General features: G+C 41.4%; 1 protein-coding gene across 1 annotated transcript in view; it reads left to right on the forward strand.

Moving 5' to 3' along the window:
* The window catches only part of LOC139396198 (transmembrane protein with EGF-like and two follistatin-like domains 2a), a 180,910-nt gene that overhangs the window by 65,836 nt on the left and 91,417 nt on the right, over positions 1–23,657 (forward strand). Inside the window, exon 4 of the mRNA XM_071143331.1 lies at positions 21,905–21,931. Coding sequence (XP_070999432.1) covers positions 21,905–21,931 — 27 coding nt within the window. The remainder of the gene's footprint in view (positions 1–21,904; positions 21,932–23,657) is intronic.

The raw sequence follows: 23,657 nt of genomic DNA on the forward strand, positions 1-23,657 counted from the left end.
TGGAAGTAGTCTTACAAACAAACAACATAAACAAAGAAGGGAGTAAAACAGTGTCCTGGGCACAAAAAAAGTTATTAACCTCTATCTTGCCTATTCATCCCCCTTTCTCTCCCTCTCTCTTTGTTTTCTTTGTCAGTTCTCCCTCACCCTTTACCTACCTTTCTCTGCGAAACTACACATCAGATAAATAATTGAGGGGACAGTGAATGTGTCCATACACTGCTAGCTTGATTAACACGGGTCATGCATTTTAAGAAACCAAAAAAGTAACAATTTACTCAACACCCGCTAGAAAAGGCTTTCATAAACATGTGATGACGTGGTTAAGGTGTGTTAGTGCTGGGCTTGAACCAAAACCTGCACACAATACCTTTTCAAGGACTGATGATGGACATCCCTGTTTAAAACAAACCAATCACAGAATGAAGACAAGAATAGGCTGTCAGTCTCACTCCCATTTCAAATCTAGTAGTTCCTTTAATACTTGTAGAAGAGCTGTCACTCAAACCCACATCTGACTACTCACTCTCTCCACATGTGATACTATATGTATGTCCAGGCATACCTTAACATCCTCTGATCGGATGGTTCGTACCCTGTCTATTCACACCTAAATTCCCAATGGCTGTCCAGTATCCAGGCATCTCTGTATGTTCTCTTATTGGCTACCCTGTCACCCTGTCTTACAAGTAAACAAGTCTGGTCTTCATCAGAACACTGGCTAATGTGTTCTGTAGCCTACATGTTGGCAACACAGCCAGGCTCATTGTTGTTGTTTACCTCAATAACCATATCCGACAGCCGTGTGACAGCAGGGCTCTGTCCTCCCAGAATCGCGTGTGAATAGAGCCAAGGCCAAAGGGCCAGAATCGGGGGTTTTCTGTAGCTGTCGAACTGGGAACAGAAGGACACAGAGCCAAGTTGCCAAGTCATGCTACTGGGTACCACTGTGTTCTTCAAAAGTACTATTTAAACAAGAGAGTCACATTCGGATGACTCTGTAGAGAGCTTCTGCAAGGAAGAAGACCATGTTAAATGGTTGCTTAAATGTTCCAGTACTGGTTTTCCAATGTTTTTGACTCACAACACAACAGTTATTGGCCCTTTTGCCTTCGAGTTGTATTATATATTTTTCATAAGTAAATTTATTGTTTACTTATACTTTTAGAATTGAGGGAAAGATGAGTTTGTTTACATTTGGGCTACAGATAAGCAGGTATTCACCAAGCTAGCACTAGGCAGTGAGCTAACAGAGAGTGAATGATAGCTGATTAGCACAGGATGCTTCAGTTCCTCCATCCCATTGAGTGTTGGTGCTACAGTGCAGTCAGCAATTTAGTGACTTGAAACAGTGAACCGTTTGAGGAACCACTTGTCAGATTTCAGGGCTGCTTAGGCAAGTCACAGCTGAGATGAGCCATATGTTTGGTTGACTGGGGGGATGCACAATCTCAGATATCAAGGGAATTGAAGGAAAACATGTGTTGCTGACAAATCTCAGAGGGTGACTTCCAGAGAGAGGCAAAGGGATCAATAAACCCGTCAACTTTGGGACACACTAGTGACTTAATGCAATTTATACAACAGGTGGGTCTAATCCTGGACGCTGATTGGTGTCTATTCCATAATTTACCACCGGCTAAAGCTATGATGTTGAAGTTAATATTCACTCTGTTCCATCTCACTGCGCAATCCACTGTCTTATCAGCCCAGCCAAACAATTTATAAACTGGATCTCTACTGTAAAAAGCATCTAGACATTATTTCCCATTTCTTTTAGACGAGCAAATGGATGGCATATGTATATTTTGAAATTCAATCTCCAGCTGTCCCATAGTAATGAACGTGTAGGGGTCCGGACAAGACAGACAGGCAGGCAGCTTTTCTCAGTCAGTCGAAATCATCAATAAGCATAATTTATTGATATATACAGTGCATTTGGAAGGTATTCAGACCCCTTGACTATTTCCACATTTTGTTACATTACAGTCCTACAGACGTGACTCTTGGATTTCAAGCTAAAGAATTCAATCTTGGTTTCATCAGACCTTGTTTCTCATGGTCTGAGAGTCCTTTAGGTGCCTTTTGGCAACCTCCAAGCAGGCTGTCAGTTCCATTTGGCCACTCTACCATCAAGGCCTGATTGGTGGAGTGCTGTAGATATGGTTGTCCTTCTGGAAGATTCTCCCATCTCCACAGAGGAACTCTGTCAGAGTGACCATCTGGTTCTTGGTCACCACCTTGACCAAGGCCCTTTCACCCGATTGCTCATTTTGGCCAGAAGGCCAGCTCTAGGAAGAGTTTTGGCGGTTCCAAATCCACTGTGCCACTGTGTTCTTGGGGACTTTCAATTCTGCAGAATTTTTTTGGTACCCTTCCCCAGATCTGTGCCTTGACACAATCCTGTCTCTGAGCTCCAATTCCTTCCACCTCATGGCTTGGTTTTTGCGCTTACATGCCCTGTCAACTGTGGGACCTTATATACAGTGCCTTGCGAAAGTATTCGACCCCCTTGAACTTTGCGACCTTTTGCCACATTTCAGGCTTCAAACATAAAGATATAAAACTGTATTTTTTGTGAAGAATCAACAACAAGTGGGACACAATCATGAAGTGGAACGACATTTATTGGATATTTCAAACCTTTTTAACAAATCAAAAACTGAAAAATTGGGCGTGCAAAATTATTCAGCCCCCTTAAGTTAATACTTTGTAGCGCCACCTTTTGCTGCGATTATAGCTGTAAGTCGCTTGGGGTATGTCTCTATCAGTTTTGCACATCGAGAGACTGACATTTTTTCCCATTCCTCCTTGCAAAACAGCTCGAGCTCAGTGAGGTTGGATGGAGAGCATTTGTGAACAGTAGTTTTTAGTTCTTTCCACAGATTCTCGATTGGATTCAGGTCTGGACTTTGACTTGGCCATTCTAACACCTGGATATGTTTATTTTTGAACCATTCCATTGTAGATTTTGCTTTATGTTTTGGATCATTGTCTTGTTGGAAGACAAATCTCCGTCCCAGTCTCAGGTCTTTTGCAGACTCCATCAGGTTTTCTTCCAGAATGGTCCTGTATTTGGCTCCATCCATCTTCCCATCAATTTTAACCGTCTTCCCTGTCCCTGCTGAAGAAAAGCAGGCCTAAACCATGATGCTGCCACCACCATGTTTGACAGTGGGGATGGTGTGTTCAGTGTGATGAGCTGTGTTGCTTTTACGCCAAACATAACGTTTTGCATTGTTGCCAAAAAGTTCAATTTTGGTTTCATCTGACCAGAGCACCTTCTTCCACATGTTTGGTGTGTCTCCCAGGTGGCTTGTGGCAAACTTTAAACAACACTTTTTATGGATATCTTTAAGAAATGGCTTTCTTCTTGCCACTCTTCCATAAAGGCCAGATTTGTGCATGGACAGAGTCTCCCACCTCAGCTGTAGATCTCTGCAATTCATCCAGAGTGATCATGGGCCTCTTGGCTGCATCTCTGATCAGTCTTCCCCTTGTATGAGCTGAAAGTTTAGAGGGACGGCCAGGTCTTGGTAGATTTGCAGTGGTCTGATACTCCTTCCATTTCAATATTATCGCTTGCACAGTGCTCCTTGGGATGTTTAAAGCTTGGGAAATCTTTTTGTATCCAAATCCGGCTTTAAACTTCTTCACAACAGTATCTCGGACCTGCCTGGTGTGTTCCTTGTTCTTCATGATGCTCTCTGCGCTTTTAACGGACCTCTGAGACTATCACAGTGCAGGTGCATTTATTCGGAGACTTGATTACACACGGGTGGATTGTATTTATCATCATTAGTCATTTAGGTCAACATTGGATCATTCAGAGATCCTCACTGAACTTCTGGAGAGAGTTTGCTGCACTGAAAGTAAAGGGGCTGAATAATTTTGCACGCCCAATTTTTCAGTTTTTGATTTGTTAAAAAAGTTTGAAATATCCAATAAATGTCGTTCCACTTCATGATTGTGTCCCACTTGTTGTTGATTCTTCACAAAAATATACAGTTTTATATCTTTATGTTTGAAGCCTGAAATGTGGCAAAAGTTCGTAAAGTTCAAGGGGGCCGAATACTTTCGCAAGGCACTGTAGGCAGGTCTTTGCCTTTCCAAATCATGTCCAATCATTTTAATTTACCACAGGTCATCTCCAATAAAATTGTAGAAACAGCTCAAGGATGATCAATGGAAACAGGATGCACCTGAGCTCAATTTCAATTCTTATAGCAAAGGGTCTGAATACTTATGTAAATGGCATATATATATATTTTTGCCATCATTTCTAAAAACCTGTTTTCACTTTGTCATTTTGGGGTATTGTGTGTATATTGATGATGGAAAAAAACAATTTAATACATTTTTGAATAAGGCTGTAACGTAACAAAACGTAGAAAAGGTCAAGGCGTCTGAATTCTTTCCAAATGCACTGTACAAAGAAATGTCAATAGAAAACCGGTAAAACTAAATGCAATGCAGCTAGTTTGCAGTCTTTCCAGCTTCCTTTTGAAGTTATTGTGTTAGCTGTGTTGTTGGCTAGCTCCTCTAAACAACAGTGTCCTGACGAGAGAGCACATGTTCTATGCCAAGTAAAATCTCACATCATTAGTTCATTGTTATGGATGCAAGATGGCGCCGGATGAGATGGCTGATGTTTTACAGGCTCCTAACCAATTGTGCTATTGTGTGTGTTTTTTTTGCATTATTTGAAACTTATTTTGTACATAATGTTTCTGCCATCGTCTCTTATGTCCGAAAAGAGTTTTGCATATCATGACAATGATTACTCATCTCGTACTGGACAAATACTTTTTCATTAACGAGTCGGTCACAAAGGATTTACTTAAGACACCCAACAAGGCCCAAATCCCAGTCATTCGCATGAAGAGAGACGGAGACGAAGATATCGGGGACGTAGGTCGGGGTGCCTTGTAAGGATCCAACAGCGAGTGAGTAATCCGCCTTTACCATCAGTCCTATTAGCCAACGTGCAATCATTGGATAATAAAATGGATGAGCTCCGATCAAGACTATCCTACCAACGGGACATTAAAAACTGTAATATCCAATTTTTTTCTGAGTAGTAGCTGAATGACGACATGGATAACATAGCTGGCTGGGTTTTTGGTCCATCAGCAACATAGAACAGCTGCCTCTGGTAAGACAAGGTGGTGGTCTTTGTCTATTTGTAAATAATGTAAATAATGCTGGTGCACGAAATAAGGAAGTCTCAAGGTTTTACTCACCTGAGGTAGAGTATATCTTGATAAACTGTAGACCACACTACTTACCAAGAAAGTATTTATCTATATTTTACCTAGCTGTTTATTTACCACCACTTACCGATTCTGGCACTAAGAAGGGACTCAACGAGCTGTATAAGGCCATAAGCAAACAAGAAAATGCTCATCCAGAGGCGGTGCTCCTAGTGGCCGGGGACTTTAATGCAGGGAAATGTAAATCCATTTTACCTAATGTCTTCCAGTATGTTACATTTACAAAAAAAACTCTATACCACCTTTACTCCACACACAGAGACACGTACAAAGCTCTCCCTCACCCTCCATTTGGCAAATATGACCATACATTGGCTTTATCAATAAGTGCATTGATGACCTCGACCCCCTGGTGACCATACATACCCCAACGAGAAGCCATGGATTACAGGCAACATCCGAACTGAGCTAAAAGGTAGAGCTTCTGCTTTCAATGAGCAAACCTGGAAGCTTATAAGAAATCCCACTATGCCCTCCGACAAACCATATAACAGGCAAAGTGTCAATACAGGACTAAGATTGAATTATACTACACCGGGCTCCGACGCTCGTCGGATATGGCAGGGCTTGCAAACTTTTACGGACTACAAAGGGAGAGCCACTCCAATTTGCATATCTCCCCAACAGATCCATTGATGATGCAATCTCTATTGCACTCCACACTGCCCTTTCCCACATGCACAAAAGGAACACCTACAGTTGAAGTTGGAAGTTTACATACACCTTAGCCAAATACATGTAAACTCAGTTTTTCAAAATTCTTGACATTTACTCCTAGTAAAAATCACCTGTTTTAGGTCAGTTAGGATCACCACTACATACCAATTTCACAGCTCCCAGTTCACTGTGCATTTTGTTTTCAGTATCGTCTAGAAAGAAAACAGACTGGGATCATTAAGTAATGTAAGGGATCCTCTAAGGATGTGTGTACAAGAATGCACCTTACTTTAGCTGCAGAGCTGGATGCTGATGTGACATGCTGTGACTTCTTGGGGGGACATCTTCTACATCATCCTTAAATACAGTGAGGCAAAAAAGTATTTAGTCAGCCACCAATTGTGCATGTTCTCCCACTTAAAAAGATGAGAGAGGCCTGTAATTTTCATCATAGGTATACTTCAACTATGACAGACAAAATGATTAAAAAAATCCAGAAAATCACATTGTAGGATTTTTAATGTATGTCTTTGCAAATTATGGTGGAAAATAAGTATTTGGTCACCTACAAACAAGCAAGATCTCTGGCTCTCACAGACCTGTAACTTCTTCTTTAAGAGTTTCCTCTGTCCTCCACTTGTTACCTGTATTAATGGCACCTGTTTGAACTTGTTATCAGTATAAAAGACACCTGTCCACAACCTCAAACAGTCACACACAACCACGTGGTTAAACTCTTAGACTATTGATACCGACAGAATAAGAACAAGTCTTTGGTATTAATTACTAGTCTGTAGCTAGGAATTCTGTGTCATTGAACTTGAAGAACGACAACCGCCGAAACATCCATTCTATAACAAATTAATCAACACCACGAGATAGAGAGAGAGAGAGAGACTAACTTTTCAACAAAGATCCCGACGACACACTGAGCGTAAATATATATATATTGATTGCAATTGTTCCCGAATGAGTGAGCATTCATGTGCAAAGGATTAGCATTTCAATTGTTATGATTATCAACTTTGTAGTGTCTCATCTCAGTTGACCCCCACTTCCCTTTTTGTCCACCAAGCCGCGATACTGGTTTATCCCACTAGGGAAACTCCGTTATCTTTTCCTTGTAACTATCTACTGTTTGTTTATGCATTTCTGTGAATTACTTAGTTAGTAAATAAATGATTTAAGACAATTGATGTATGGATGACTCATAGTGAAGACTGGGTTCGTGCAGATAACTAACAATTTACGACGTTTGGAATGAGACTAACATGAGGTAAAGTAAATCATTCATTAATCAGAAGACTATTTGATCAGATTTAATATATCTGAAAAGTTATTTTAGGAAATGATAACTTTGTAATCTGAATATTTTCCTTGGTGCCCCATGATTAATCAGTTTGATCGAGTAATACTAATTACAGAGAATCTTTGATAAAAATTGTCTTCAATTTAATGATAGTAAAGACACGATACCTTACATGTGCAGAAGGGCCAGTGATGAAGTTGACTCTTGCTGCATTTTTTTTATTTTTGTACTCTTGCCCTCCAATAGCACACTAACACTATACATCAAAGAAAATAAGCATAGACATAAAAGGCATGATAATTAGAAAGTCATAAATAAGCAATAGGCATTTAATTTCATTATTGTATATAATATGTGTAGGCTGTGTAGACTCGCTATGTGTAATTTAGGGATTGGCCGTCGGCATCAACGATACACATTTAGAGCCAGCCAAACACAACAAGGCGTACATTGAAGAAACACAGAAAATCAACGATCAAATTGATTACATAACTGTACATGTAAACCTAGTCTTACTGCTCAAGTAGGGCAAATTTGTCCAAATAAGATTCCATCACTGTAAGCAATTAGCTAGCTGGAATGAAAAAGGATGCTATTGCTAATTAGCTAGCTCACTTGCAAATGTGACTAATTAACACTATGCTAACATCGGTTAGCAGGTAGCTGGGGCGGCAGGTAGCCTAGTGGTTAGAGCGTTGGGCCAGGAACCAAAAAGTTGCTAGATCAAATCGCCGAGCTGACAAGGTAAAAATAAATCTGTCGTTCTGCCACTGAACGACGCTACTGTTCCTTGGCTATCATTGTAAATAATATTTTATTCTTACTGACTTGCCTAGTTAAATAAAACAATCAGTGCAGTAGTTAGTTATATAAAAATATACCTTTGCACTGGTATAACATGAATGTTACAAAGTACATTATAATGACAGACTCACTTACTTCCATGGTTTATATTTTTATCCATGTTCGATTAAGATTTGCTTTCATTGACGTTGATACCTTCGACGTGAACCTCAACTTGGGTGACCTTGAAGGAGACTGGAAGGGTTCGGGTTAAACGCGCTTGACTCCGCCCACATTGAACCCAGCCCCGAACTGCACACTGCAGTCAAGGGCTTCTTGGCTATTTAGCTAAAGAATCCCCATTTTGTGCTGGGAAGTGGGAGACCGGGGTTCAATTCTCCAATGGGCACTGTACAACGTGGCGGTCAGGAGTAGGCTACAGTACTGGACTATTTAACTAAACCAGTAATTTGGGAGGTACACTATATATGCAAAATTATGTGGACACCCCTTCAAAATTGTGGATTCAGCTATTTCAGCCACACCCATTGCTGACAGGTGTGTACAACTGAGCACAAAGCTATGCAATCTCCATAGACAAACATTGACAGTAGAATGGCCCATACTGAAGATCTCAGTGACTTACATAGGATACCACCATTCCAACAAGTCAGATCTGCTAGAGCTGCCCCTGTGAAGTGGACATGTTTAGGAGCAACAGCCGCAAAGTGATACGCCACACAAGCTCACAGAATGGGACTGCTGAGTGCTGAAGCGCGTAGTTCGTCAACATAGTCTGTCCTCGGTTGCAACACTCACTACCGAGTTCCAAACTGCCTCTGGAAGCAATTTCATCACAATAACTGTTCATCGGGAGCTTCATGAAATAGGTTTCCATGGCTGAGCAGCCGCACACAAGCCTGAAAAGTGGTGTAAAGCTCGCCGTCATTGGACTCACCATCTGGCAGTCTGACAGACTAATCTGAGGTTGGCTGATGCCAGGAGAACGCTACCTTCCCCAATTCATTGTGGCAACTGTAAAGTTTGGTGGAGGAGGAATAATGGTCTGGGGCTGTTATTCATGGTTCGGGCCCCTTAGTTCTAGTGAAGAGAAATCTTAACACTACAGCATACGATGACATTCTAGACTATTCTGTGCTTCCAACTCCGTGGCAACAATTTGGGGAAGGCCCTTTCCTCTTTCATGACAATGCCCCTGTGCACAAAGTGAGGTCCATACAGAAATGGTTTGTTGAGATCGGTGTGGAAGAACTTGACTGGCCTGCACAAAGCTCTGACCTCAACCCCATCGAACACCTTTGGGTTGAATTGGAACGACGACTACGAGCCAGGCCTAATCGCCAACATCAGTGCCCGACCTCACTAATGCTTTTGTGGCTGAATGGAAGCAAGTCCCCACAGCAATGTTCTCAACACCTAGTGGGAAGCTTTCCCAGAGGAGCGGAGGCTGTTAAAGCAGCAAATGGGGGACCAACTCCATATTAATGCCCATGATTTTGCAATGAGATGTTCAACCATCTTTTGGTCATGTAGTGTATTTCATCTGTTTTCAAGTCTCGAAATCAGACATAAATAAATGCATTTAACATATAAATAGGCACGCCACGCCATTCTTTTGTATGAAATTGCGCAAACTCCAAAGATATCACAGTGTGTGTCGGGATAGCACAGCTCGGAAGCCTGTAGCCTTGCTGGCTCAGTCGAAGTGGCTATCTGAGGGTCGAATTAGCCCCGACACCATCGGTAATTGTAATTCTCTCAGCTTCGGGACATTTGTGAGAATGGCAGAGGCACGAGGTAATGTGCAAATGGAGGGGTGTGGGGAATGGGAATGGGGTGATTTGTGATTCAGCCACTGTCACTTCTCGCCTGTAGTCTATATGGGGCCATACTTGTGAACAAAACAATTCAACATTAAGTTAAAGCACCAGCCAATTAAAATTGTCAATAGTGTGTCACATTATAGAACGCTACATTGTGGCTTGTCCCATCAGATAACCTGGCACACGTTAGCCCTATGCTAATCTCATCAGATGACAGTGATTATTTCCTGTAACAAATTCCTCATTAGCCTATCAAAGATCTTAAATGGGGTGTTCACCCCAAAACATTTCTGGGCCCTTTATAACACTTGCCTGGGTGTTTGTCAGTACCCCAGACAGTTTTGAGCTCCATTGTTAGAGTGTTTAGATTTCGTTATTTTTATGTCAAATTTCTGAATTTCTGAAATGACCTAAAATGCATTAAAAACAGTGTATTTGTTGTTACATAAACAACAATTGGTGTCTCTGCATTGAATTTCTAAATACATGTGTTTTTAATGTAAAAAGTGTAAAACAAAACAAAGACCCGTTAGTGCAAACGTCTTCCATATAGTCTGTAATCCAGTAGATGCTCTCCTTCGTGATTCTAAAATATGTAATTACAGGAGGCGGGACGAAGGAGTTATGTGCCTTCAAGAAAGAACATCAGAATGAAAGACAGTAAACAAAGATATGGTATCGAGCTAGGCTAGCGGGTAGTAATCTCTGAAGTAAAGTAAGGCTAGGTGAATAACATTAGTAGGTGAGTGACATTGGCCAAATTTAAGTGCAATAATGTTCCACAGATACAACTACACTACACATTTCCACTCTTTTCCTGACCGCGATGGAGCTTTGTGTCAGACAGGGCTGCAGGCCATCCGACATCCTGCTGATAGTGTCGAAACGACGCCTGAAATCATTCACCAGCTGCGGTTTACTGTGTCCAGTGATCACTTTGTGGCCACTGACTACAATGGGGACCGGGTTCTGTTCCCACCGTCTTTCCACCATGGATGGGAAAACTCGAACCATTCAAAGTATGATGCTAGCTAGCTAAGTTGCTAACACCTGTAGCTAGTCACCCCAAAGTAGTTTAATGTTATTTGTTTGATATTCCTTGAACTAGTTTGTAGTATTTTTTTTTACTTAGCTACTACTGTAACAGTAACGTTATCCTGTCCTACTGACTGTTTTGCTTAATTTGTTTTATGTAATTAGCTTTTTCTCATTATTATGTTACTGATAAGAAATAGTATATTATTTTCTATTAGATATCACAGTTTTCTGTAGTGCTCTTGACTGATTAAAATGAATTGCACTAGTGAAGGTCCATGAGTAGGACACAGCCCTAGCCAGAGCCATATAGATAAATACGCAGCTCTGGCCCTACCTGGTGCATGAGTTGTAATGACAACAAACTTGCCCAGCCTTTACATGAGGTCAATTAAAACATTTAGAATATCAGCTCATGCCCTGAAATGACATGTAATGACTGACTCTGTTTTATACCAGCCAACACCACCAATCACTCTTTCTGTTTATACCTGCCAGGGAGGAAATGGCAGAAGGAGAGGGGTGGTGGAACAGACATGAGGATAGGGCAATGAACCAGTTTCTCGGACCCAATGTTCCTCCACTCATGCCTCCTCTAATAACTTTTCAGGAGGATGTAAGGAATGACTAAATAGGACTAATGAAATTTTTTTGTTTTGTTATTCTGTTACACATCTTTCAGGATATCCGAGAAGCTGTGTAGAGTATTCCAAACAGGCCAACGACTGGGTAGAGAAGAGTCTCTGAACAGAAGACATTCAACTTTAGAACACGATTGGTCCAGCAGGCTGTCAAGCGGCGGGAAGATAAACAGATCATATACAAAGACCCATACTTCAAAGTTGAGACACGAGACCTACCTCCCAACATCACCCCAATAGAGAAACCAACCAAGGAGGAGCTGGTGGCAAAGCTTTTTAGCCTAACTTTGAAACTACCTTTAGCAAGCCTAATGATGGTGTGATGTTGTGAAACATCATCAATAACATCAAATTAAAATTTGTCACATGCGCCGAATACAACAGGTGTAGTAGGCCTTACAGTGAATTGCTTACTTAAAAGCCCTTAACCAACAATGCAGTTTTTTAGAAAATACCTAAAAAAGTAAGTGATAAGAATAACAAATTATTAAAGAGCGGCAGTAAAATAACAAATGCGGGGCTATACACAGGGGGTACCGGTACAGCGTCAATGCGCTGAGGAACCGGTGTCGAGGTAATATTACATGTAGGTAGAATTATTAAAGTGACTATGCATAGATAATAACAGAGAGTAGCAGCAGCGTAGAAGGGGGGGGCAATGCAAATAGTTTGGATAGCCATTTGATTAGATGTTCAGGAGTCTTATGGCTCGGTGCTCCGGTACCGCTTGCCGTGCGGTAGCAGAGAGAAAATTCTATGACTAGGGTGGCTGGTGTCTTTGACAATTTTTAGGGCCATACTCTGACACCGTCTGGTATAGAGGTCCTGGATGGCAGGAAGCTTGGCCACGGTGGTGTACTGGGGCGTACCCACTACCCTCTGTAGTGCCTTGCGGTCGGAGGCTGAGCAGTTGCCATACCCGGCAGTGATGCAACCCATCAGCATGTTCTCGATGGTGGAGCTGTAAAACCTTTTGAGGATCTGAGGACCCATGCCAAATCTTTTCTCCTGAGGGGGAATAGCTTATGTCGTGCCCTCTTCACAACTGTCTTGGTGTGCTTGGACCATGTTAGTTTGTTGGTGATGTGGATGCCAAGGAACTTGAAGCTCTCAACCTGCTCCACTCCAGCCCCATCGAAGAGAATGGGGGTGTGCTCGGTCCTCCTTTTACTGTTGTCCACAATAAAACATGTATGTGTGGAATTTCTTTCCTTCTTAATGCGTTTGAGCCAATCAGTTGTGTTGTGACAAGGTAGGGGTGTTATACAGAAGATAGCCCTATTTGGTAAAATACCAAGTCCATATTATGGCAAGAACAGCTCAAATAAGGAAAGAGAAACAACAGTCCATCATTACTTTAAGACATAAAGGTCAGTCAATCCAGAAAATGTCAAGTACTTTGAAAGTTTCTTCAAGGGCAATCGCAAAAACCATCAAGCGCTATGATGAAACTGGTTCTCATGAGGATCGCTACAAGAAAGGAAGACCCAGACTTGCGAACAAAGGACGTTAGACAGGTGGAAATCTTTCCTTTGGTCTGATGAGTCCCAATTTGGCATGTTTGGTTCCAACCGCCGTGCCTTTGTGAGACGCAGAGTAGGTGAACGGATGATCTCTGCATGTGTGGTGAAACTTGGAGGAGGAGGTGTGATGTGTGGAGGTGCTTTTACACTTAACCAGCATGGCTACCACAGCATTCTGCAGCGATATGCCATCGCATCTGGTTTGCCCTTAGTTGGGACAATCATTTGTTTTTCAACAGGGGTTTTCATGCCCCAAACACACCGCCAGGCTGTATAAGGGCTATTTGACTAAGAAGAAGAGTGATGGAGTGCTGCATCAGATGACCTGGCCTCCACAATCACCTGACCTCAACCCAATTGAGATGGTTTGGGATGAGTTGGACCACAGAGTGAAGGAAAAGCAGCCAATAAGTGCTCAACATATGTGGGAACTCCTTCAAAACTGTTGGAAAATCATTGCAGGTGAAGCTGGTTGAGAGAACGCCAAGAGTGTGCAAAGCTGTCATCAAGGCAAACGGTGGCTACTTCGAAGAATCTAATATCTAAAAAATATTTTAATTTGTTTAACTACATGATTCCTTTGCATTATTTCATATTTTTGATGTCTTCACTACTGTTCTACAATGTAGAAAATATTAAAACTAAAGAAAAACCCTTGAATGAGTAGGTGTGTCCAAACTTTTGACTGGTACTGTATATAAGTTTGATCATTTTATTTGGATAATGCAGATACAGTGTCTTATGAGCCCATTTGGGCTTATCATTTAATTTGCTGATGTTTAAACTTAACCTTGAACTTAACCTGTTTCTAGTGTTCTCGAGTATGGCCCTAAACTGTCTGAGATTCAGATCCAATCTTTGACCATATACTGTACACTGAATGTACAAAACATTAGGAACGTTGACTGACCATGACAAAGACTGACCAGGTCTTTGTCATGGTCTGACTGAAAGCTATGATCCCTTATTGATGTCACCTGTTAAATCCACTTCCATCAGTGTAGAGAAAGGGGAGGAGACAGATTTAAAAAATAATTTTTAGCATTGAGACACGGATAGTCTCTGTGTCATTCAGAGGGTGAATGGTGCCAGGCTCACCGGTTTGAGTGTGTCAAGAACTGCAACGCTGCTGGGGTTTTCACGCTCAACAGTTTCTTGTGTGTTTCAAGACTGGTCCACCAGCCAAAGGACATCCAGCCAACGGCAGACCAGTGGTTGAAATGGGTCATTGATGAAAGAGGACAAAGGAGGCTGACACGAATTGTGCATAGCAACAGATGGGCTACAGTTAGTCAACTGACAGTCCAGTACAATATTGGTGCCCAAACACCCATAAAAGAATGATCAACTCGTCGATTGGGGTGGCAGCCGGTTTCCTTATAGAGTTCTATTTCTTTCAGCACAAAACAAGGAACTGCGGTTGCAGTGGGCTAAGGAACAAAAACGCTGGACACTGGAGAATTGGAAAAACATTGCCTGGTTTGGTGAATCCCGGTTCCTGCTGTTCCACGCTGATGGGAGGACTAGGGTATGGAGAAAACCACATGTGTATGTTAATCTATCATGCCACATGTCAACATTACAGGCCGGTGGTGGTGTGAGGTGTGTTGTCAAGGCACACATTGGTCTCCTTGATAAAATTGGGCAATGTCTGAATGCCACATGATATCTGAACATCATTGTCTATCAGGTGCATCCTTTCATGGCGGCAGTCTATTCATCTACCAATCTACCAATTAATCTACCATTTTTTTCTGCAGGATAATGCCACATGCCACAAGGCTAGGACTGTCCAGGAATGGTTCCATGAACTTGACAGTGAATATAGCTTACTGCAATGGCCAGCCCAGTCACCAGATCACCAATCCTTTTGAGTATCTGTGCGATGAGATGGAACGTGCTATTCAAAGTAGAGATCCACTACCAGCCAACTTGACACAGCTGTGTGAAACATTGGAGTCAACATGGGCCTACATTCCTGTGGAATTCTTACGACACCTTGTAGAGTCCATGCCCTGATGAATTGAGGCTGTTCGGAGGGCAAAACGGGTGCAACTCAATATTAGGAACGTTTTCCTAATGTTTTGTGCATTCAGTGTAGTTGACCTGTGTGCATTTAAAAGTTGTACACAAGATTAATTTGTTAAATTGCAATGTGTAATGGAATGAGTGATAGTTTTGGAGATCAAGATTGTGGATTCAAAGAAATCTTCTTATGTTATATGCCAGCAGCCTACTACCCTGCATCCTACTGCTGGCTTGGTTCTGAAGCTACAGTATGCAGGGTTGGTCCTGGTTGGCCCCCTCCTCTCCCCTGTAACTATTCCCCTGGTTGTTGCTTTAAATGAGAATGTGTTCTCAGTCAACTTGCTTGGTAAAATACAATTTAAAAATAAGATGAATGCACAAATTGTATTTTGCTCTGGATAAAAGTGTCTGCTAAATGAGTACAATCTTAAAATGTTAAACATATTGAGAAACCTGTGTGTATGTGCAGAGCTGTAGCTACAGTGCTGTGAAAAAGCATTTGCCCCTTTTCTGATTTTCTCCATTTTTGCATATTTTTGACACTGAATGTTATTAGATCATCAAACAAAACATATATTAGATAAAGGGATAGCTGAGTGAACAAATAACACAACATTTGTATAATTAATTCCATTATTTTATAAACAAAGTTATGCCCTTTTGTGAAAAAGTAATAGCCCCCTTAAACTCAATAAATGGTTGTGACCGCTTTAGCTGCAATGACTGCAACCGAATGCTTCCTGTAGTTGTTGATCAGTCTCTCACATTGCTGTGGAGGAATTTTGTCACACTCATCCATGCAGCACTACTTTAACTAATCGACATTTGTGGGGTTTTGAGCATGAACTGCTCATTTCAGATCCTGCCACAACATCTCAATGGGGTTTAGGTCTGACTTTGACTAAGCCATTCCAAAACTTTACATTTGTGGTTTTTCAGCCATTCTGATGTAGACTTCCTTGTGTGTTTTGGATCATTGTCTTGCTGAATGACCCAGCTGCGCATCAGCTTTAGGTCACAGACGGATGTCCTGACATTCTCCTTTAGAATTTTCTGATACAGAGGAGAAGTCATGGTTCCTTCAATGATGGCAAGTCATCCAGGTCCTGAGACAGCAAAGAATCCCCAAATTATCACACTACTACCACCACCATGCTTGACCATTTGTATTGATGTTCTTACTGTAGAATGCAGTGTTTGGTTTTCGCCAGACATAACGGGACCCATGTCATCCCAAAAATTCCCCTTTTGACTTAGAACATTTTTCCAGATGTCTTGAAGATTATCCAGGTGCTTTTTTGGCAAACATGAGTCAACTTGTTGGTCATGCACAGAGGCGTAGGCAGAAACTTCCATGTGGCTGGGCCTATGTAAAAGTGACTGGGCCAACATTTTCCAGCAAAAATACCCAGATATCAGTGGTGTAGTCGTGGTGCATGGAGAAGTGGGTATACTAACATAACTCTGAATGGCCTGCCTGGCGAATTAAATGAAAGGTGAACAATTGTATGTGGAACAGAGGTAATGTGAAATACATTCACCATGATATCCAGAATTAAATAATATGCCTACCCCTTATGGCTAATATGTTAGGCTAAGGGACCAGATAAGCGCAGAGGTAAGAAAAGGAACAGATTTCCTCTGTGATCGTGCGTCACATGCGAACGGGAGTTCCTACACTTTACAACAGCTGAAGACTTGGATGCTAGTCGCTGCTGAAGGCTTGGATGCTAGTCACAGTTAGCCTAGTGTTTAACAACCATGGGACAGTAACCGAAGGCTTGCTGGTTTGAATCCCCGAGCCGACTAGGTGAAAAATCTGTCGATGTGCTCCTGTGCAAGGCACTTAACCCTAATTGCTCCAGTAAGTCGTTCTGGATAAGAGCGTCTGCTAAATGAATAAAATGTAAATGTATGCTGATTCATCTCTGTATTTATCTAGAGGAGATTTATGGGTTAGGCCAAGGTTTCCATATTTCTACCTCAATATTACTATTTTTGTATAACTTTTCTAGACTGTGGTCTTTGCCACATGATTTCTGTAGGCTGAGGCAATTTTATCTATAGGGGAAATGATGATCGCTAACAGATCGAGTCAGGGCCCTGACCTACTGTAAATATCATAGCCTCTCCCTAAAGCTCTTCTATCGAGAAGTAAAATAAAGAGGCTAAACTGTGGAACTCATGAGACATGGGAATAAATGCACAACTCTCGTTGTGAATGTGAATGTCAGGAGTCAGAGAACAGAGCTGAGTGCAGATCTGTCTGGGTGCTGAACTCTTTGATCCGACTTTCGCAGGCTCAGCCAGCGCCTGCCAAGCTGCATTACCTCCCCGTGGTGCTGAATAATATAGGCCTATGCTATGGTTTTACACTCACACTTTTCACACCCATATTGACAAATATTTCACGTGATTTGTGTTTGTATAGGCTGCTTTGTGCATGATTTCTCTATTGTACTACATCATGTATACCTCCACTACACTGCTTTGATACAGCAAAAGTGGGGATTAACAAGTGAGTATACGAAATTCCCACTGAAAAAAGTGGATATACCTGCGCATAACCTCCACTACAACACTGCCCGACATATTTAACTGTACATTTGTGCAATCACATTGCCTCATTTAACATAACAGAGGATAAATGTGACAAACAAGGCTGAAATTATTGCCAAGTAGGCAGCGCAAGTGCGCAATTCCACAACCACTTACAACAACACCGCTGACATAACAGGCTGACTGTCCGAGACTGACAGTAAACAAACTACAGCAGCAGACAAGTGCAATGATGAAATGTGAAAAATGATGCTGTCACAAAATACGGATAATGGATCAAGTGTACAGTCTGACAGTCAAACCTCATGAAATAATCAACATATTATCAGGTCAGATCGACCATTACCACTCAACGGAGCGATCTACAGTACAGGCACAACAGGTGGATTCAGGACCATGGTTAGCACATCGGCCGAACACCAGCTCTGCATTGAATTGTAATGTGCGCAAAAAGCTTATCGCACTATTTCACAAAGAAGCAAGGAAGCCATGAAAGTGTTTTTATTAAGACCAAAAGTGCACATTTTTTGCCATGTGAAATAGTCACACACAATACAATATAAACACTTCAGGCCTATATCTTGAACTGTACGCCAGGTATGAAATTAATAGCTCACTTTGAATAACCAAATGCTATTGTACAGGAATTTTAAGCATGAAAACATGAAATCATTATATGTGATACCACGGCAGGTATAACTACAATAGCTCACTTGAATCATCAAAACATAAACCTGGCCTACCAAGGCAGGCATGAAAACATGACATCATCATGCATAGCCTAATATCACGTTGGATATGAATACAGTAGCTCACTTGGAATCAAACACTTATAGGCCTGCCTACCAAGACAGACATGAAAACATTAGGCAAAATCATAAATAAACAGCATTCAGGCATACCTTTTCTGTGTTTCACATTTTACAGCACAAGGCATGGACGGACGCCTACCGCTTGGTGTTAAAGATGGAGAGTATTTCATCATAGTGCAAAAAGTCACTGAGTTCGCTTTGAAAGGAGAACAGGGCTAGATTGTTTAGATGTGCAGTCAGCATGCAAGATCTGATGGATATTTTGATACTGCATGTAGTGGGGAAGAGTCTCTCAACAGTACATGAAGTCATAGGAAGGTTGATGATGGCCCTTAGTAGATTATAAATGTTAGGGAAAATATCAGGACTGCAGCTGTCCAAAACTTCAATAAGGGATGGGAATTCCTACTTTCCAATGCAGTTGTTGAATAAAAACAGCTGTACACCAGAGGAACCCATCCAACTTGAATCCCAGTGGCTAGATGTGCCAAGCTTATAGAGACATACCCCAAGACACTTTTAGATTATTTTTGTGTTATTTATTGTTTGTTTGACAATAAAAATATATTTTGCATCTTCAAAGTGGTAGGCACCCCACCCAATTTTAATTCCAGGTTGTAAGGCAACAAAATAGGAAAAATGCCAAGGGGGTGAATGCTTTCGCAAGCCACTGTAGCTAACATTAGCAGAGGTTAGATGGCTGTCTTGCTAGCTAATATTTTACTTTCATGTATAAATAGTGTGTAAGGTTAGGGATGTTTTCTCAAAATGCCATTTTGCATGGCTATTTATAGCCTAATGTTAGCTGGCTAACTAGCTAACATTGAACCTATTTGGTTAACTTTAGCTAGCTATAACAATCGGTTGGTATTGCTAGTTAAAGCTTGCTGTTACCTAGCCAGCTGATGTTAGATGGCTGGCTTGTTAGATAATATTGAACCTATTTGGTTAACTTTAGCTAGCTACGACAATCGGTTTGTATTGCTAGTTAAAGCTTGCTGTCTTTGCTTATTTGAGCTGTTTTTGCCATGATATGGACTTGGTCTTTTACTAAATAGGGCTATCTTCTGTATACCGCCCCTACCTTTTCTCAACCAACTGATTGGCTAAAACATTAAGAAGGAAAGACATTCCATAAATTTACTTTTAACAAGGCACACCTGTTACTTCAAATACAGTCCACCTCATGAAGCTGGTTGAGAGAATGCCAAGAGTGTACAAAGCTGTCATCAAGCCAAAGGGTGGCTACTTTGAAGAATCTCAACTATAAAATATATTTTGATTTGTTTAACACTTACAACATGTATTATTTAAGTTAAGCTGGATTCAGACATGTAACTTTCTGCACCAGAGCCAGATGCTTAAGGTTAGGCATTAACTCTGAATGGTTAAGGTTTAACGTTTGGAATAGGCTTAACCTTTCTAGCGCAGAGGACCCCCTCGACAACTTTCCCCTGAAATTCTAAAATATTTTTTTGAAATATGTAACTTTCACATATTAACAAGTCCAATATGGCAAATGAAAGATAAACATCTTGTTAATCTACCCATCATATCCGATTTCAAAAATGCTTTACAGCTAAAGCACAACCATGTTAGATCACCGCCAAGTCAAAGAACACAGCTGTTTTTCCAGCTAAAGATAAGAGTCACAAAAAGCAGAGATGACACTCATAGGACATCATGTTAAACAATACATGTGTTTTGTTCGATAATGTGCATATTTATATCCAAAAATCTCAGTTTACATTGGCGCCTTGCGTGTAGTAATGTTTTGATTCCAAAACATCCGGTGGTTTTGCAGAAATACTGATTATAAACATTGATAGAAGATACAAGTGTTATTCACAGAATTAAAGATAGACTTCTCCTTAATGCAAACTCTTAATGCAAACTCTGCATAATCTGAGAAAGGCGCTCAGAGCCCAAAACAGCCAGAGGAATATCAGCCATTTTGGAAACTACTAAGTTAGAAACAACACCATAAATATTCACTTACCTTTGATGATCTTTATCAGAAGGAACTCCCAGGAATCCCAGTTCGACAATTAATGACTGATTTGTTCCATAAGGTTCCATTATTTATGTCCAAATAGCCACTTGGTGTTCGCGTGTTCAGCCCAGTAATCCATCTTCATGAGGCGCAGGCACTTCATCCAGACAAAAACTCGAAAAGTTCCATTCCAGTCCTTTAGAAACATGTCAAACGATGCATGGAATCAATCGTTAGGATGTTTTTAACATAAAACATCAATAATGTTCCAACCAGAGAATTCCTTTGTCTTCAGAAAAAGCACTGGAACGCGAGGTAACTCTGTCGGGAGCGCGCGTCATGAGACCAGGGCTCTCTGCCAGACCACTGACTCAGAGGTCTCATGAGCCCCTCCTTTATAGTAGAATCCTCATTCAAGTTTCAAAAGACGGTTGACATCTAGTGGAAGCCCTAGGAAGTGCAACCTCATCCATATCTCAATGTGTATTCGGTAGGCCAAGCTTTGAAAAACTACAAACCTCAGATGTCCCACTTCCTGGTTGGATTTTTCTCAGGTTTTCGCCTGCTATATGAGTTCTGTTATACTCACAGACATCATTCAAACAGTTTTAGAAACTCCAGAGTGGTTTCTATCCAATGCTAATAATAATATGCATATATTAGCATCTGGGTCAGAGTAGGAGGCAGTTCACTCTGGGCACGCTATTCATCCAAAAATGAAAACGCTGCCCCCCAAAAATCTCAAAAATACTTTCTAGTACTGCATTCAAACATGCAACCTTTGGCACCACAGGCAGTTGCTTAGGGCCATCCGCCATCTCTTGATCCCCGTCCACAACACCATAGCAAAACTGAAACCTACTTGAAGGTTACATCGCTCACTGTTTCCCCTAGTGGCCAGTTTCCACATCGTCTCCCGATGTCATCATACATGGATAGATGTCGAATACTGACCTGGCTGCTCATTTTACCACTGGAGCAGCTCCAATAAGTGTTTGCCAATATCCCTTTCAAAGGCGTATCGCTAAACAAATGAGTATGCTAGATGTCTTGGAGGAAGCTTTAGAAGGATTCAGCAGGATTCAAATGGGCATACAGAAAGATGTACCACACAAGCATATTGAGCAATGGGAAATATAAAACATGATTACATAGACATTTCTGATGTGAGTTCGGGATTGTGCGGATCGTGACGTGACCAATGCACACAGATGTATCCGCATGCAAAGTGCACACACACACAGACACATATTCATACACATTAAATCACACATCGACACTTGTACACACACACACGCTAAGTCAGATACACAGACAGACACACACAAAATAAAGATGTTGTTTAGCAGGAGGCCTGCTTTATCTGTTGTCGCAAAGTCCTCTCAGAAGTTGTCTTTAATTAGCAAATGTGTTTGTTCTCTCTCCTTTCTTTCTTTCTCTCTCACAGATGTCGGCTCAGGCTCGGGAGATGATGGTAAGATTGCTCAACTATTTCATCTTCACTTGTTTTCATTATCCCTTACTGTTATCTCTATAGTCATTCTCCTTCACTAGAAACAAGACTGATCATGACACACTACTTGGAATTGAGGTTTCAAATAACACGTCTTTCAGATTGTGGAAGAAAATACGTCTTCACAAACATGCACGCATGCCCTCAGTGAACACAGTGCATGGAAAATTTGACAAACACTTACACACACACACAGACATGTTTGTATTCTCTCAGACAAGCAGACACAACCTGACACACACCATGCTATCATACCCTTGAACTAAAAATTCATGCATGCATACAGCAAACACGCTCTCAGGTGCTTCGCACTTGTACACACCCCTGTACCAAGCTATTATACACAGACACATAGTCTTGCCAATTCTCTGACCTCTTCCAACATACACACTCCACCCCCCCCCCCCCTTCACAAAGCAATTATGCGCACATACATCCACTTTTGAGAGCGATTGTGCACCTTTTCCCCTGAGTGTGACAAGTGAGAGACACGAGACCATGGGTTGGGTACCAAATAGCACTATATTCTCTATATAGTGCACTACTTTTTACTAGGGCACATAAGTAATGCACGATGTAAGTAATATGGTGCCATTTGGTATGCAGCGATGGTCAAAGAGACTGACGAAGGAAATTAGTATCTTCTCTGTCGCTTGCTCTCTCTCTCTCTTTCTCTACATCACCCTCTCTCTCTTTCTCTCCATCACCCTCTATCTCTTTCCCTCTCCTTTTCCCCCTCTACACACTCCTCCTCTTAATTCAGAAATTACTCTTCTCCTGGGGTAGCCAAATGTGCGTGTGTGTATGTGTATGTATTACCCCTTTCATATCTAGACAAAAACAATAAAAGAGGGGTATACCTGCAAGGAAGTGGAAAATAATGTTTGAAAGGGGGACAAACATTGCCTACTATTTTTTTTACAGGTAACATACCGTGAATAGTGCATGAAATAGGTATTCGTATGTGAATGGGGTTCATTTGCACAAGCTGGAAGTGTTAGATGTACAGTATGTTCAATATTGTTTTTCAATGAGTGGTGGGAGTCAGAAGGGGTGTAGAGTGTGCAGACAATTGGAAAGGGGATTGGAGTATGGTGGCAGATCTGGGATAAAATTTGAAAGGAGTGGGAATCTTTCGAGCAGATGACAGGAAAGGTGTGTGCTTACATGCATGTACAGTATGTAAGAGATTTCATTCTTGTAGCTGTATATTCTGTATACAGGTGTTTGTGTAGCTCATGTACTGTTTATTTGTGTGTATGTGTGTGTGTGTGAGTTAGTGTGTGTATGTATTTGCGTTTGAGTGCACTAGTTCGTTCATGCTCACATTTGTGTGGTCCTGTGTGTATGTGTGTTTGTCCATGCAAGGGTGTTCATTAATGCATGCTCGTGCTGGAATAATCAGTATCCCGGAGTCAGATATGAGAAACATATTACAATCTTCCCATTAACCTGCAAATGAGAGATGGACAGAGAGAAGCAGACATTAATAACAGAGTGGAAGGTTAACCAGAGATATATGGACAGAAATTACCAGAGAGATGAGGAAGAGAAATAAAGGGAGAAGCAGAAGGCAGAGAGTGATAACAGAAGTAGAGCGATAGAGATGGAGGGAGGATTGACAAAGATAAGGAGGAGGTAGCGCTAGATGGCGAGATAGTAGAAAGGAGAGGATGGCAGGAAGAAG

The sequence above is a fragment of the Oncorhynchus clarkii genome, chromosome 3 (assembly GCF_045791955.1).
Source record: "Oncorhynchus clarkii lewisi isolate Uvic-CL-2024 chromosome 3, UVic_Ocla_1.0, whole genome shotgun sequence".
NCBI lineage: Eukaryota > Metazoa > Chordata > Actinopteri > Salmoniformes > Salmonidae > Oncorhynchus > Oncorhynchus clarkii.